This window comes from Homarus americanus, unplaced genomic scaffold (assembly GCF_018991925.1).
Source record: "Homarus americanus isolate GMGI-L3 unplaced genomic scaffold, GMGI_Hamer_2.0 scaffold24523, whole genome shotgun sequence".
Lineage (NCBI taxonomy): Eukaryota > Metazoa > Arthropoda > Malacostraca > Decapoda > Nephropidae > Homarus > Homarus americanus.
In genome coordinates this window covers 5,979,302-5,994,896 of record NW_024744357.1, presented here as the reverse complement: position 1 = coordinate 5,994,896, position 15,595 = coordinate 5,979,302, and the positions used below count along the sequence as shown (strand labels likewise).

Genomic DNA, 15,595 nt, shown 5'->3' with positions numbered 1-15,595 from the left:
AAAATTAAACAAATAAAGCTTAAACTTTACCAAACTTTTATCTAGGAAAGGTTTAGTTAGATTAGCGTCAGGGTGGTCAATCTCCAAGTGTAATAAGCTGGGGTAGGCGAGTCTTCACGTGATCCATAATAACTACTGTGTAACCAATAATAAAAATAAATAAAAATCTCCATTCCTGCAACAAGGAGACGCGACCCTATAAGTGAATCACGTCGACGTCTCAGCCAGCCATTTACCACGACGAGCAGCTGTAAACGAATACGTCGACACATTTTATATACAAACAAGCCGGCCGACCCCTAGCAGGCAAGACCGAGGCACAGTGTTTAGTGATGGCGGAAGTGGTGGTGGTGATGATGGCACGCACACACACACACTTCCTGTATTAATCTGTTAATTTCACATCAACATTAAAGTCTCAATTAAAGTAATGTAATAAAAACAATGGGATAACCCGAAGATGTATAGTGACCGTATCTAAGTAAAGGCACAGAGTACGTATAACCATATGATGATGATGATGATGATGATGATGATGATGATGTGGACGATATTGATGATAATGAATTTTAACCGTTATTTCCGTACTTCAGTTCAAGTTAGTTACTGTAGTTAGTTAGGTGAATCGTGTGAGTGTTTGAGGGCCGAGAAATTGGACCTTGGTCGTTTATTACACAGAGTCAAAACAAATGCTGGCCCAAGGTTTGTATATTCTGATGAGAGGGATGGTGAGGAAGAGGGAGGGGTGAGGGGAGGAGGGAGGTGAGGGAGAGAGGTGAGGGTGAGGGAGAGGAAGGAGGGGGAGAGGGAGGGTGAGGAGAGGAAGGAGGAGGGGTGAGGAGAGGAAGGGAGGGAGGGAGGGTATGATGAGGATAAGGATACGGGGAAGAAAGAGGAGGGAAGGAAAAGGGGAGGAGGACGATCCAATGACGCCAGACTCCTGAAGAACCTCGTGTTTACCGCCACTGTACAAATTGTTTGGGTTTTGACGCTGCCAGGACCACGCTGTCAGCCGCACGATCAAGGAACTGTAACTTGTGAATGTAAAAAAAAAATATATATATATTCCCCTTCTTCATTAATGGCAGAGATAAGTCAAATATTGAATAGAAAGGGATCATTATTTAGTTAGAATTAATCATCTCAAGTACGTCAATAAATGTTTGAATTTGTTTTATATAATTTCCCACGAACACAATTTTTTCTCCATTCATTTTGAATTAAACAAAACTACATAAAATAAGAGAATAAATTACGTACATATTAAGATAATTATATTTAAATAAACCTGACAATACCAGGAGAGAATAATAACATTAATAACCAAATGACTTTAATACACAACCCTGAGTTATTAACCAGGACGTAAAAAATAATTGGATAAATAAACCACAAAACAGAGAGTCATACTAGGACGCATAGGTGGGAGAGGGAGAGAAGGAGAAGAGGGTGAGAAGAGAGAGAGAAGGGAAATAAGGGAGAAGAGGGAGAGATGGGATATAAGGAGAAGAGGGTGAGATGGGATATAAGGAGAAGAGGGTGAAAAGAGGGAGAAGGAAATAAGGAGAAGAGGAGAGATGGGATATAAGGAGAAGAGGGTGATAAGAGGGAGAGAAGGAGAGAAGAGGGAGAAGGAGAAGAGGGTGAAGGGAGAAGAGGGGTGAGAAGAGAAGAGGAGAAGAGAGAGAGAAGGAAATAAGGAGAAGAGGGAGAGATGGGATATAAGGAGAAGAGGTGAAAAGAGGGAGAGAAGGGAAATAAGGAGAAGAGGAGAGATGGGATATAAGGAGAAGAGGGTATAAGAGGGAGAGAAGGGAGAAGAGGGAGAGAAGGGAGAAGAGGGTGAGAAGGGAGAAGAGGGTGAGAAGAGAGAGAAGGGAAATAAGGGAGAAGAGAGAGATGGGATATAAGGGAGAAGAGGGTGAAAAGAGGGAGAGAAGGAAATAAGGAGAAGAGGGGAGAGATGGGATATAAGGGAGAAGAGGTGAAAAGAGGGAGAGAAGGAAATAAGGGAGAAGAGGGAGAGAGGGATATAAGGGAGAAGAGGGTGAAAAGAGGAGAGAAGGGAAATAAGGAGAAGAGGGAGAGATGGGATATAAGGGAGAAGAGGGTGATAAGAGGGAGAGAAGGGAGAAGAGGAGAGAAGGGAGAAGAGGGTGAGAAGGGAGAAGAGGGTGAGAAGAGAGAGAAGGGAAATAAGGAGAAGAGGAGGAGATGGGATATAAGGGAGAAGAGGGTGAAAAGAGGGAGAGAAGGAAATAGAGAAGAGGGAGAGATGGATAAGGGAGAAGAGGGTAAGAGGGAGAGAAGGAAATAAGGAGAAGAGGGAGAGATGGGATAAGGGAGAAGAGGGTGAAAAGAGGAGAGAAGGAAATAAGGAGAAGAGGAGAGATGGGATATAAGGGAGAAGAGGGTGATAAGAGGGAGAGAAGGGAGAAGAGGGAAGATGGATATAAGGAGAAGAGGGTGATAAAAGGGAGAGAAGAAGAAGAGGAGAGAAGGAGAAGAGGGTGAAGGAAGAAGAGGAGAGAAGGAAAAGGTCTGTCTTTAAGCACACCATTCAGTAACTTAAATCTACACTATTCATCAACTTGTATAAATAATTAATCCCTGTAGGTTAGGCTAGGTGAGGTTAGGTTAGGTTAGGGCGTGTCAGGTCAGGTTGTTAGGGCGTGTCAGGTCAGGTTAGCGTGTCAGGTCAGGTTAGGGCGTGTCAGGTCAGGTCAGGTTAGGCCAGGTCGTGTCAGGTCAGGTTAGGTTAGGCCAGGTCGTGTCAGGTCAGATTAGGTTAGGGGCGTGTCAGGTACCATCTAGATTACTAGATAATAATAAATACACGAGAATCTTACCTTATGAAAGTATACCTCCTCCTGCCCCCTCACCTCCCTCCCCTCCTCCTTCCCCTTACCTCCTCCCTCCTGCCCCTCACCTCCTCCTGCCCTCACCTCCCTCCTGCCCCCTCACCTCCCTCCTGCCCCCTCACCTCCCTCCCTCCCTCACCTCCCTCCTACCCCCTCACCTCCCTCCCTCCTTCCCTCACCTCCCTCCTACCCCTCACCTCCCTCCTCCCTCCTCCCCTCACCTCCCTCCTACCCCTCACCTCCCTCCTCCTTCCCCACCTCCCTCCCTCCTTCCCTCACCTCCTCCTGCCCCCTCACCTCCCTCCCTCCTTCCCCTCACCTCCCTCCCACCCCACCTCCTCCCTCCCCCTCCTTCCCCTCACCTCCCTCCCTCCTCCCTCACCTCCCTCCTACCCTCACCTCCCTCCCTTCCCTCACCTCCTCCTCCCTCCCTTCCCCTCACCTCCCTCCCTCCCTCCTTCCCCTCACCTCCTCCCTAAATAAATTACATTAAACTACAACAACGCGTCGTCCACCGCCACGGATGACCAGGACTGACTGACCACTAGACGGATGTGACCAGGACTTAAGGGTTCAGGCTGCCAGATGTAGGACACTAACAATATCTAAGCTTATCAACGTCACAAACAATATCTAAGCTTGTCAACGTCACAAACAATATCTAGCTTGTCAACGTCACAACAATATCTAAGCTTATCAACGTCACAAACAATATCTAAGCTTATCAACGTCACAAACAATATCTAAGCTTGTCAACGTCACAAACAATATCTAAGCTTGTCAACGTCACAAACAATATCTAAGCTTATCAACGTCACAAACAATATCTAAGCTTATCAACGTCACAAACAATATCTAAGCTTATCAACGTCACAAACAATATCTAAGCTATCAACGTCACAAACAATATCTAAGCTTATCAACGTCACCAAACAATATCAAGCTTATCAACGTCACAAACAATATCTAAGCTTATCTACGTCACAAACAACATCTAAGCTATCTACGTCAACAATATCTAAGCTATCTACGTCACAAAACAATATCTAAGCTTATCAACGTCACAAACAATATCTAAGCTTATCAACGTCACAAACAATATCTAGCTTATCAACGTCACAAACAATATCTAAGCTTATCAACGTCACAAACAATATCTAAGCTTATCTACGTCACAAACAACATCTAAGCTTATCAACGTCACAAATGAATATCTAAGCTTATCAACGTCACAAACAACATCTAAGCTTATCAACGTCACAAACAATATATTTTTTTTTCACGGGGATTAGCCCACCCGGCAACAGGTCAATGACCCACATCGGGGCCTGGGGGAATAATAATAATAATAATAATAATAATAATAATAATAATAATAATAATAATAATAATAATAATAATAATAATAATAATAATAAAGTTAGAAAAAAAACATCAAATAAAATATGAAATAAAAATATAATAAAATAATTATAATAATGAAGAACCAAAAAGAAAAAAAAAGCGATCAATAGTGAGAAACAATATATATACTGTATGTTGTGTTGTCAATAGTATGAGAAACAATTGAGACCCTGCAATTGTGTGTAAATGAGGCAGAAAGTCAGATCATCAACCTGGGACTTGGTCACATATGGCAGCAGGGTCTACCATTAGACAACACATTATGCTCCAATATCTTCCCAGTACCTCCCTGTTTGGTAGCTGTCAGAAACGCAGTGTCTCCTTGGTATAACAGCCAATGATAATAGAATCATTTGCTACGGTTCCTAAGTTATCACGTCAAAGGGTTAAATCATCGTGTCGGGTTAAATCATCGTGGTCAAAGGGTTAAATCATCGTGGTCAAAGGGTTAAATCATCGTGGTCAAAGTTAAATCATCGTGGTCAAAGGGTTAAATCATCGTTGTCAGCGGTTAATCATCGTGGTCGGTTAAATCATCGTCAAAGGGTAAATCATCGTGGTCAAAGGGTAAATCATCGTGGTCAAAGGGTTAAATCATCGTGGTCAAGGTTAAATCATCGTCGTCAAAGGGTTAAACTATCGTGGTCAAAGGGTTAAACCATAGTCGTCAGCGGTTAAATCATCGTCGCCGGGTTAAATCATCGTCGTCAAAGGGTTAAATCATCGTCGTCAAAGGTTAAATCATCGGTCAAAGGGTTAAATCATCGTCGTCAAAGGGTTAAATCATCGTCGTCAAAGGTTAAATCATCGTCGTCAAAGGGTTAAATCATCGTGGTCAAAGGGTTAAATCATCGTGGTCAAAGGGTTAAATCATCGTCGTCAAAGGGTTAAATCATCGTCGTCAAAGGGTTAAATCATCATCAAGGGCTTAGTTTATGCTACAATGAGCCTTATAAATACTTGTTATATAGTGAGTTTTAAGAGAGTTCCCTGGGGGTAAATTATACCTTTAGTTTACAAGTACTAAGCCGGGAGGTGACTGACTGTTCCAGGTTCCAATAACGTAAGAACTGCTCAACTCACACCACGGACCCTTGAGTCTTATTGCATCGACATAATAACCAACCATTAACGAGTGTTGACATAATAACTACCAAATAATCATCAAGAAAATAGGGTAGAGTAGTGAAGATGTGGAACACCCCGCCACCATGGGCAGTGAGTGACCCCGTTTGATACAACTGGGTGCTGGCGTTGTTTGGGCACCTGAGGGTATAGACCGACCCCTCCTGTACGAGCTTTCATCATGTAAACAAATATATGAGGCCCCTCGCACCCTGCCCCCGCCAGTCTCTCTCCTGCTGGGTAGTGGTTCACGCCTCACCAAACACTGGTCCTTATGTGTACAACAGTCATCAGGTGCCGCGAGATGTCTTTCTGGATGTGCTACAGGGCGTCCGCTGCTTCTCACAGATGTATTGATTTCATAATGGAATGTCCTGGTTCTCGAGATAGCGGTGTAGTGTGAGCAAACAGTTGAGTAAAAGTGTTAAGGCAGGATGAAGGAACGCGGTCGTCTGTCGTGGGTGATGGTGTTGGTGGCGTGTGTCCCAGTGATGACAGAGGTGATCACGGAGAACACGTCTGACCCCTTACCTAGCTTGTTCATCAGGCAGGAGGCCACCCTCAGGAAACTAGACGTGCTTATCGTCAAGGTCAGCAAAGTGGACGAGCTTGAGTTGAAGCTCGACCTACTGACGAACCTCCTCAAAGGCCAGGAGGAAAAGAACTCACAGCTGGAGGCCAAACTGAGGTCGATAGAAACCAAACAGGAGGCACTGCTAGAGGCCACGGAAGACATGCTTGGTGGAGTGTATGATATAGTGGATCTGAAGGGACGTGAAATAAAGGCAAAGATTGATAACAGGATAAAAGAAGTGGAGCATAGCTTGGAAGTGAAGCTGGGAGCCGCGAACACCTCCATACAGTCGGTGTCAGAGAACATCAAGTCCCTGAACCTGAGTGTACACATGATCGGGGCGAGTGTGGAGGAGCGTTTAGATGATGTCTCCAGTGACCGTCCGGGTGACTGTGGGACTCTGACGACCAACACAACCGAGGCGACGAAGCAGATGATGCACGACTACGCCCTCAACCTCACCCTCGTTACTGAAGTCGTCCTTAACGACATGAAAAGCTATTTTGAGAGCGTCGTGGAGGAGGTGGTGGCCAATAGTAGCCAGCCTGAGTGCGACTCTCAAGTGGTTCTCGACTGCCAGAGGTCGCTCTCACGCCTGGAGGAGCTGGTGGCCCCCAGCACTAATGCCACCAAGCACCTCATCGCCGCCGTCTTTAACCGCATCCGAGTGTCTAACTTGGCTATGGACAAGCGCCTGGGGGCTCTTCTGCACACCTCCTCCATACGTCAGCGCGTCCTACAAGACAGACTCCTGGCAGCCATCACCTCCGTCGACACCTTGGTCAGGACGCAGACACAAGACGTCTACAGGAAAGTAGAATCTCGCCTCGGGGGTCTAGAAGACTCCTTGGCTGCCTCTGCCAAGCGCCATGCCAAGGAACTAGCCATGCTGGTCCTCGAGGCAGCTAACTACACCTTGAATGACATGTCGTCCTCCACCGCCGCCCAGATCGACCTGCTCCTCCACGCCCAGGCCAACAACACCGCCGTCCTCAACAATGGCCTCGACCACCTACAGGAGCTTCACAACCTCACCCAGACGAGACTGTCCGCCGCAGACCTCTGTGTTGTGTCGGTGAGGCTGTGTGTCTGTGACGTATGTATATAGAAAGATAGTGTGAGACTAATAGATGGAGTGACAGGAGAGAGAGAGGAGGGCGTGTTTGTGTTATAAGGCATAGAGTACGTACTTCAGTGACCAACACACACAGTCAGGCCAACACAAGGGGCGGGTGAAGGAAGGTATTGCCCCTTAACTCACGCCTTCCTTACCTCATCCTGTCCCGTGTCTTCTCCCAGATATATAAAAGTAAAACAGTAAAACTCAAATAAAACAGTAAAACAAATAAAGAACATTAAAACACAGTAACACACCAATAAAACAGTAAAACACCAGTAACACACCAATAAAACACTAAAATGCAATTAAAACCGACATTAATTCATGCACAGCTGCGTCATACCACATTTCTCCGTCAGTGACACATAGACCAGCTAGAATAAGTTACTTTAGTTAAAGTCATTCCACTCTCAAGTCTTTATATTGATTTAGATAAATAATTCCTTCACTACGGGCCGCCCCTTTTAATAGCTTATTTAGTTAACGCCAGGCGGTTATATTCACCAGGAGATGCTACTTAACTCTTAACATTCTCAATAATAAGTTAATCCTACCTATTTTATCAATAATTGGCTCAAATTTGGACCTTCCCTGTTGCTAGTTTGGCGGACAATTTTTGGTCTCATTTTTGTCAATATCTGATGCTTAATGTATAGTCTTTTTTGTGGAAACACTAAAAAAAAAATTTATTTCAGCTCCCGAGTTGAGAATCACGAAGTAAAAAAAAAACCTCGCCTTTTTTACGTTACTATGACCGTTCTCCTTCTAAAAACACTATCCGATTTCAGAGTCTTTCCGTTAACTGTCAATTACTGGTATTAAATGAAGACGTTTAGACTGTAGACACAAGCGGTCAGAGGGCCTCGTGAGTCAGGATGTGCTGCAGCGTCGCGTCATATTTCTAAAGCAGTGATAACTGGGCCCTCCCTCACCCTCCCTCCTCCTCTTTCCACCACGCCGTTGCCGTCAAGAATGTACAGTAATATTAATGGACATACAACTAAACTATAATCAACTTCAGAAAAAAGCGAACTAACTAAACCTAATAATAAAACTGTCCTACAATATATTCTACTTAAATTAAAAGTTAAATAGGCTAATATATTTTGATTCCTTTGGTCTGTTATCGAAGTCATGCGGTGCAGTATCTGGTCTTCATGAAGGAACAGAAGCAACCTTGCATGCTGCCTGCCCTCAGCGGTGGGTCATGCATGAGTGAATCATTGTCCGTGTGACTTACTAACCTTCAAATATTTGTTGTTCCTACACCGGGGATAACAAGCACCAAGCATCGCAACCACAACTGATGATGCCTCCAACACGGCCTGGCCCGGTCCTCTGCCTCTCTCCCTGCAAAAAAAAAAAAAATTAATAAAATATTAATAAACTAAAAAAAAAATAAATATTAATTAAATAAATAAGACACAGTAAAACCAAATAAAACAGTACAGCAATTGAAACGGTAAAACTATATAAATCACTAAAACAGAAATAAATCGGTTAAACAAATTAAAACAGTAAAACACAAGAACATAAGAATGGAGGAAACTGCAGCGGGCCTATTGGCCCATACTGGGCAGTCCTGTTTACACCCAACCCCTATTGCTCATATGAGCATCCAACCTATGTTTGAAGTTATCCAGTGTATTCGAGTTAATGATGATATTTGGTAACTTGTTCCTCATCCACTACTCTGTTACCAAACCAGTGTTTACCTATTTCACGCCTAAATCTAAATTTGTCTAATTTAAAACCTTTGTTACGAAGTTCGCTCCTGGTTGGATAGTTTGAGTACCTTTGTAATGTCCCCTTTGTTCAGCCCTGACTTCCATTTATACACCTCTATCATATCGCCCCTCACTCTACGTCTCTCGAGAGTGCAAATTAAGATGCTTTAACCTGTCTCTGTACTCAAGGTTACTAATGCCCGATTAGCCTTGTCATTCTCTGAATTCTTTGATTCTATATCCATTCTGTAGTACGGTGACCAGAAATGAACTGGTAATCCGTGAGGTCTCACAAGAGCAAATATAGTTTTAGGATGACCTCGCTAGTCTTGTAACTAACACTCCTTTGTATGAACCCAAGTGCTTTATTAGCCTTGTTTCGAGGAAATACACATTGTTTACTTGGCTTAAGGTTCCTACTTATCATTACTCCTACTCTCTCGCAGTCGGATTTCTCTATGGCATCGTCTTATTTTAGTGTCATCAGCAAATTTACTTATGTTGCTGTCTATGCCGATATCTATGTCGTCTATGTGTATAATAAATAATAATGGTCCAAGTACTGAGCCTTGGGGAACTCCTCTAGTGACGTTGCTCCAATGGGATTTAGTGCCGTTAATGCTCACTCGCTGTTTCCTGTCCTGTAACCACGCCCTAATCCATTTAAGCAAACGAACTTCTCAGAGTAGACTGAGTTTCGATGAGGCTACCACTATATTGACCAATGCTTGTGTATCCGGGTTAACTTATCAAGAGAATCAATACTAATGAAATGGGTTCTGTTGACAATTTTAATCAGAACTTAAAATTTCATCTCCCCAAAAGGATAATAAAATGTTTGTACTTGATCAATATGATATAATATATAGGCCGAATATCCCAGGATACAATACCATGATATAGATTAAAATATAAATTCGTCTGGGAAATATAATACTATATCATGGTAAGTTTCTCCTGTGTTTAGACGATTGTAATCTAACCTAATACAACCTAACCTATCCTAGACCATTTGTGTGTTTAGATAATTGTAATCTATTGTCAGTGCCTACAAGAATCTGTGTGTGTACCTTATAGTTGAGCTAAACCATTACTGATGATCACCAAAACAAACTAACCTAAACATAACTGGGGAAGATAGCTTAATTTTCTTTTTCCCTCCTCTTTCTTCTTTTACTCTTCCTTTCTTTTTCCCTCCTCTTTCTTCTTTTACTCTTCCTTTCTTTTTCTCCTCCTTTCCCATCTCTTCCCTTTTCTGTTGTTCCCTTTTCTTCGCTTCTTTTTCTCCTCTCTTCTTTTCCTCCCCCTCCTCTTGCGTCTTCTTTTCCTCCTCTTCCTCTTGCGTCACCTTTCCTCCTCCTCCCTCTCCCTTAAGTTAGTTTAGATTCACGTTCACATCCCGTCCCAGGAGAGGTGAGGTTAGGTTTGGTTACAAAGTTTTAGGAAATAATTAGACACGCCGCGCACACCTCCACCCCACGGATGTATACACTTCAGACAGGAATTAAATCCAGACGTTGGCCGGCCAATTATAACATACTGTACAGCGAAACCTCCAAATAACGGACTTATCTGTATACTCTTATAATCCGTTAGATGGGGGTTTCACATCTAACAGTCCCTCAATATAACGGACTCTTCACCCCTATAAGAACATAAGAAAATAAGGAGTCTGCAATAGGCCGGTTGGCCTGTGCATGGCAGCTCCTGTCGAGAGTTACCACCACTCTCTATCATCCATGAATCTATCTAGCCTCCTTTTGAACCTTTCCAGAGTTCCAGCACGTACTACAAAGTTGCTAAGCTTGTTCCACTCGTCCACCACCCTATTTGTGAACCAGTTCCTTCCTATTTCCCTCCTAAACCTAAACTTATCCAACTTAAATCCGTTGCTCCGAGTCCTATCCTGCTCGGATATTATAAGAACTTTATCTATATCCCCTTTATTGATTCCTTTCACCCACTTAAATACTTCTATCATATCTCCCCGCACTCTGATATGGAAGGTTTCTAAGTCCCGGAATAATTTTCGTCATTCTTCGCTGCACAGACTCTAGTGAATTGATATCCATTCTATAATAAGGGCACCAGAACGGACTGCATAATCGAGGTGCGACCTGACTAGCGCAAGATATAGTTGCAATAAGACCTCTGCACTCTTATTACTTACACTTCTAGATATAAAACCCAATACTCTGTTTGCCTTATTTCGAACATTAACGCACTGTTTTCTAGGCCATAGGTCCGGGCTTACAAGTACCCCTAGGTCTCTTTCACAAGTCGACTTCTCTAGGTTGATGTTGTTAAGGCTGTATACATTGACAGTATTTGTTCTTCCAATATTATGTACGCTGCACTTGCTGGTGTTGAATTTCATTTGCCATTTCTCAGACCACCCCTGCAGTTTATTTAAATCCTCCTGTAGTGCATTTGCATCCTGCCCTGAATTAATCTGCCGCCCTATTTTGGTGTCATCCGCAAACTTGCTTATATCACTGCTAATCCCAGTATCTAGATCGTTTATGTAGATTATGAACAAGAGTGAGCCTAGTACTGACCCCTGGGGAACCCCACTGGTTACACGGCCCCACTCAGATTTAACACCATCTTAGCTGACCCTCTGTGTTCTATCGGTGAGCCATGATTTTATCCAATTTAAAACTTTCCCCTCGATACCATGAGCCTTAATTTTCCTCAGAAGCCTCCGATGCGGTACTGTCAAATGCTTTGCTAAAGTCTAAGTAAATAACATCATAATTTTCGTCATTATCTACTACCTCGAAGACTTTCCTAAAAAACGTCAGCAGATTTGTTAGACAAGATTTTCCCTTTGTAAACATATGTTGAGAGTCGTAGATTAATTTGCTTTTCTCTAGATGCAATCGAATGCTATCTGCTATAATTGATTCAAGAAATTTCCCCACTACTGACGTCAAACTGATTAGCCGGTAATTTGACGCTGATGCTCTGTCTCCCTTTTTTAATATGGGTACTACATTTGCCTGTTTCCACAAGTCTGGCACAACTCCAGTGTCTAATGATTTTGTAAATAAATTTACGAGGGGTCCGCTAATCTGTTCCTTACACTCTTTCAAGACTCGAGGGAAAATCTCATCGGGCCCTGGGGATTTTGTCTTCTTTAGTTTATTTATCCTCTTAAGAACATCCTCTTTTCTGATAGTGATATTCTTTAATTTCTCTTCTTCCTTTCCCCTAAATATCAGTTCCACCTTGATATTACGGGTTTTCCTTTCGATGTAATCCGTTAAATAGAGGTTTCACTGTAGCTAATACTAATTTACCTACAACATGTCTGGGAGAAACACGAGAGGCGTTTTTAAAATTATTAGCGTAATTTGATTGTGTACGAATAAGCCGTTTTCCCTATGCCAATGCGGTTTTCAAGAGCCCATTTAAAAAAAAAATGGGAACTGTGTATCGTATCCATTCCTCTCTTTTAAGGTGTGTGTGTGTGTGTGAGTCTTGTTGGTGTGGGAACTGTTTACACCAGCGCCACGGTGTTGTTTACGTTGTGTTCAAGAGGCCAGTGCTGCCACCTACCGCCACTCATCCCCCCCCCACAGCTCACTTTCCCTTATCTTCACCTACAACATTTGGGCCAATGGATAGATATTAAACATAAAATAATGAGAGTTTCAATTTTGTTGTAACCTGAGATACTCTTAGCCATTAATCGCATAAACACGAGTTGTCTGCCAGCGTGAAAAACTAAAGCTTGGTATAAATTTACAAGTAATAAAAAGTTAAAGTTGCAGAGAAGGGAAATATATCTTGACTTTAGACGTTAACATTTATTTACTTGTGAATAATGATAAAAGTAACTGGCGAACTGAAAAACCATTCAATATTATCGTTTTATATTTGACGTTCAGTATATAGCCAAACGTCTACAGAAGCCATCAAATATGGATTATATGAATATTAGACCACAGCTTATTTCACCTGATAATTAAAACACAATAATGCTACCTGGGAGGGTTATGTAAGGTAAGGGTTAGGTTAGGCTAGGCTGTTGGGTTAGGTTGTTTAATCAACAGGAAAATAAGCAGAGGTGCTAATATTCATATGGGTAAATTATTCCCAACTGACCAGCCGCCGATATATTATTGAACACGAGTTTAAAAATGATGCAATTGTACTGTGTTTTAATGCCCAAACACATCAGTAAATGTAAACTATTCCAAGCGGTCAAAGATCTCACTACCCACTCTCAACAGGCTCACAAGGCTACCCAGAACGGCACCACCATCCTGTACACTGATCCATCCTTCACTCTCCTCAACGAAACGGTAAGTCACTTTGATTTATGGCGGTAACTATAATTGGTGTTGGGTGTATGAGTGTACGTGGGTGTAGGGTGTATGAGTGTACGTGGGTGTAGGGTGTATGAGTGTACGTGGGTGTAGGGTGTATGAGTGTACGTGGGTGTAGGGTGTATGAGTGAGGTGTACTATAAGACGTCCCTCGCCCACAGATAGCCACCATGGCAGACCAAGTGATTGACCACATGACACACATCTCAGATCAGGTGGCAGGCCTCAGGATTTACTACTCTACCAGCCTCCACATGCACACCCAGCAGGTAAAGTCTACCCTCTTATTATTTCTACCTCCAATATCTACTCCATCATCTACCCCTCTACCTCTCACTTCATCACCCTTCAGTAAGTAGAATGATGTATCTACCCCTACTCCCTGTTAATGGTCCACATGTCATAGGTTAGGTTAGGTTAATCTTTAAGTACTAATATATTGATAAAATATATATTATCTTTTTCTCCCCTCTTCTCCCTTCTTTTCTTCTCCCTTGTCTTGTTTTTACTCCCTTCTCCCTCCTTTGTCTCTCTCTCCCTCTCTACACTTTCTTTCTCTCCCTTCTCCCTACTTTCTATCTCTTTCTTATCTCTCTGGTTGCAGATATCGTCAGAGGTTGAAGCAGTACAGTCTGGGGTGCGGCGGGCGGTACAGGACACGTTGAACAAGTCGACCCGCACCCTGGAGAAACTAAGACGTTCATCCCTTGGTTACCTGGACGCAGCAGTCACCAGTGTGTCCTCTGCCGCTGTCGCTTCCGCCCAGTCCACCGCCGACCAGCTCACTGAGGCGCTCCAGGATGTAACAGACCAACTCCAGCAACGACTGTCCAAGGTGAATGGTCCATGTGGGTGGCCAAAGTAGTGAGGGCCATGTGGGAGGGTGGCCAAGGTAAAGGGGGCATTGGGAGAGTGGCCATGGTAGGGGGGGGGGGATGCGGGAGGGTGGCCAAGGTAAGGAGGGGCATGTGAGGGACAATACTAGAGAACATGGCCAGGTGAGAGGCAATACTAGAGAACATGGCCAGGTGAGAGGCAATACTAGAGAACATGGCCAGGTGAGAGACAATACTAGAGAACATGGCCAGGTGAGAGACAATACTAGAGAACATGGCCAGGTGAGAGACAATACTAGAGAACATGGCCAGGTGAGAGGCAATAGTAGTCAACATCGATGTAAGACGTTGTTTATGTTACAGCTGGAGGGAGCCGTGAAGCTGGTGGGGTCTGGCTGTCCTGCCCGGTACACACTGCTGGGTGGCACCTGCCTCCTCCCCCTGCACGACGTCTCTGCCTCCTGGGAAGAGTCACGAGACCTGTGTAGGGACGCTGGCGGTCACCTCGCTACCATACCTAATAACAAGATCCTCAGCCACCTCCAGGCCCAGAGCGCCGCACCCCTGCCCTCATACTGGCTGGGCGGACGGAAGGTGGCTGGCGCGTGGGAGTGGATTACTGGAACCCCGGTGGAGGTGCAGTTGAGCGAGTATAATCGTGTAGAAGTTGAGGACGAGGAAAGTGACTTGACATCTCCACAGTGTTTGATGTCACAGGGCGCCGGGTTGGCGATGGTGGCAGCGCCCTGCGACACTCCCCTACATGCCCTCTGTGAATATCGTCACGCCCTCTATCACTCTTACGTGTCTAACGACTCTAAAGGCACTTTACTGGATCTTGACATTCATCCTCTAAGCATAAACGAGGAGCAACCATATGAGGAGTACCGGTAAATTCACATGAATAAATGAGCCTAGTTACCCATCCAGTACAGTACATTCAACTCCACAACACTAGTTTCCGTGAAGAGGTGAGGTCATTAGTCACTGTTAGAGCCAAATACATCAAGCATTAGCTTAAATTCACCAAAAGAAAAGACGATAACACCGTGTAAATCTCTGCAATATGAACGGTTCAAATTGAAAGACACAAACAAGACACCACGGCTCTCTTTACCTGCCCTGCCCCCCCCCACACACACACTGCCCCGACCTCCCTCACCATGACATATCCTGAAACATTCCCCCCCCCCTTCCTTCACCCGTCTCCAGCAGCCACCATCACATAGCCGTCCCTCCATCACCAATACAGTATTTCCCTCCTCCCACAGACAAACCCGACACTACATAGTTAGGAACCTACCACACTTTCTGCAGCTGTACACTTATGCTTGTAGTTTACTAACACAATCAATGGCCCCCTTAGGCATAACTCAATAAGCTTCCCCAATGGTCGCTGTAATACTTTAGTGCTTCACAAAGCACAGAATACAAGAGGATACCCAATAAACTAGCCCCAGCCCCATGCCTGTCTGTAAGGAGGAAAATCTGACCCAAAAATTCATAAGAACATGAGGAGTCTGCAATAGGCCGGTTGGCCTGTGCATGGCAGCTCCTGTCGAGAGTTATTACCACTCTCTATCATCTATGAATCTATCCAGCCTCCTTTTGAAA

The 15,595-nt window shown here is 43.9% G+C and overlaps 1 protein-coding gene across 1 annotated transcript; it reads left to right on the top strand.

Moving 5' to 3' along the window:
- Positions 1 to 5,623: 5,623 nt before the first annotated feature.
- On the top strand, positions 5,624 to 15,595 carry LOC121877795. Its single transcript, XM_042383671.1, has 5 exons — positions 5,624 to 7,039; positions 13,050 to 13,121; positions 13,307 to 13,414; positions 13,750 to 13,980; positions 14,345 to 15,595. Exons 1-5 carry the CDS (start codon positions 5,825 to 5,827, stop codon positions 14,873 to 14,875), a joined length of 2,157 nt encoding a protein of 718 aa, XP_042239605.1. The 5' UTR covers positions 5,624 to 5,824; the 3' UTR covers positions 14,876 to 15,595.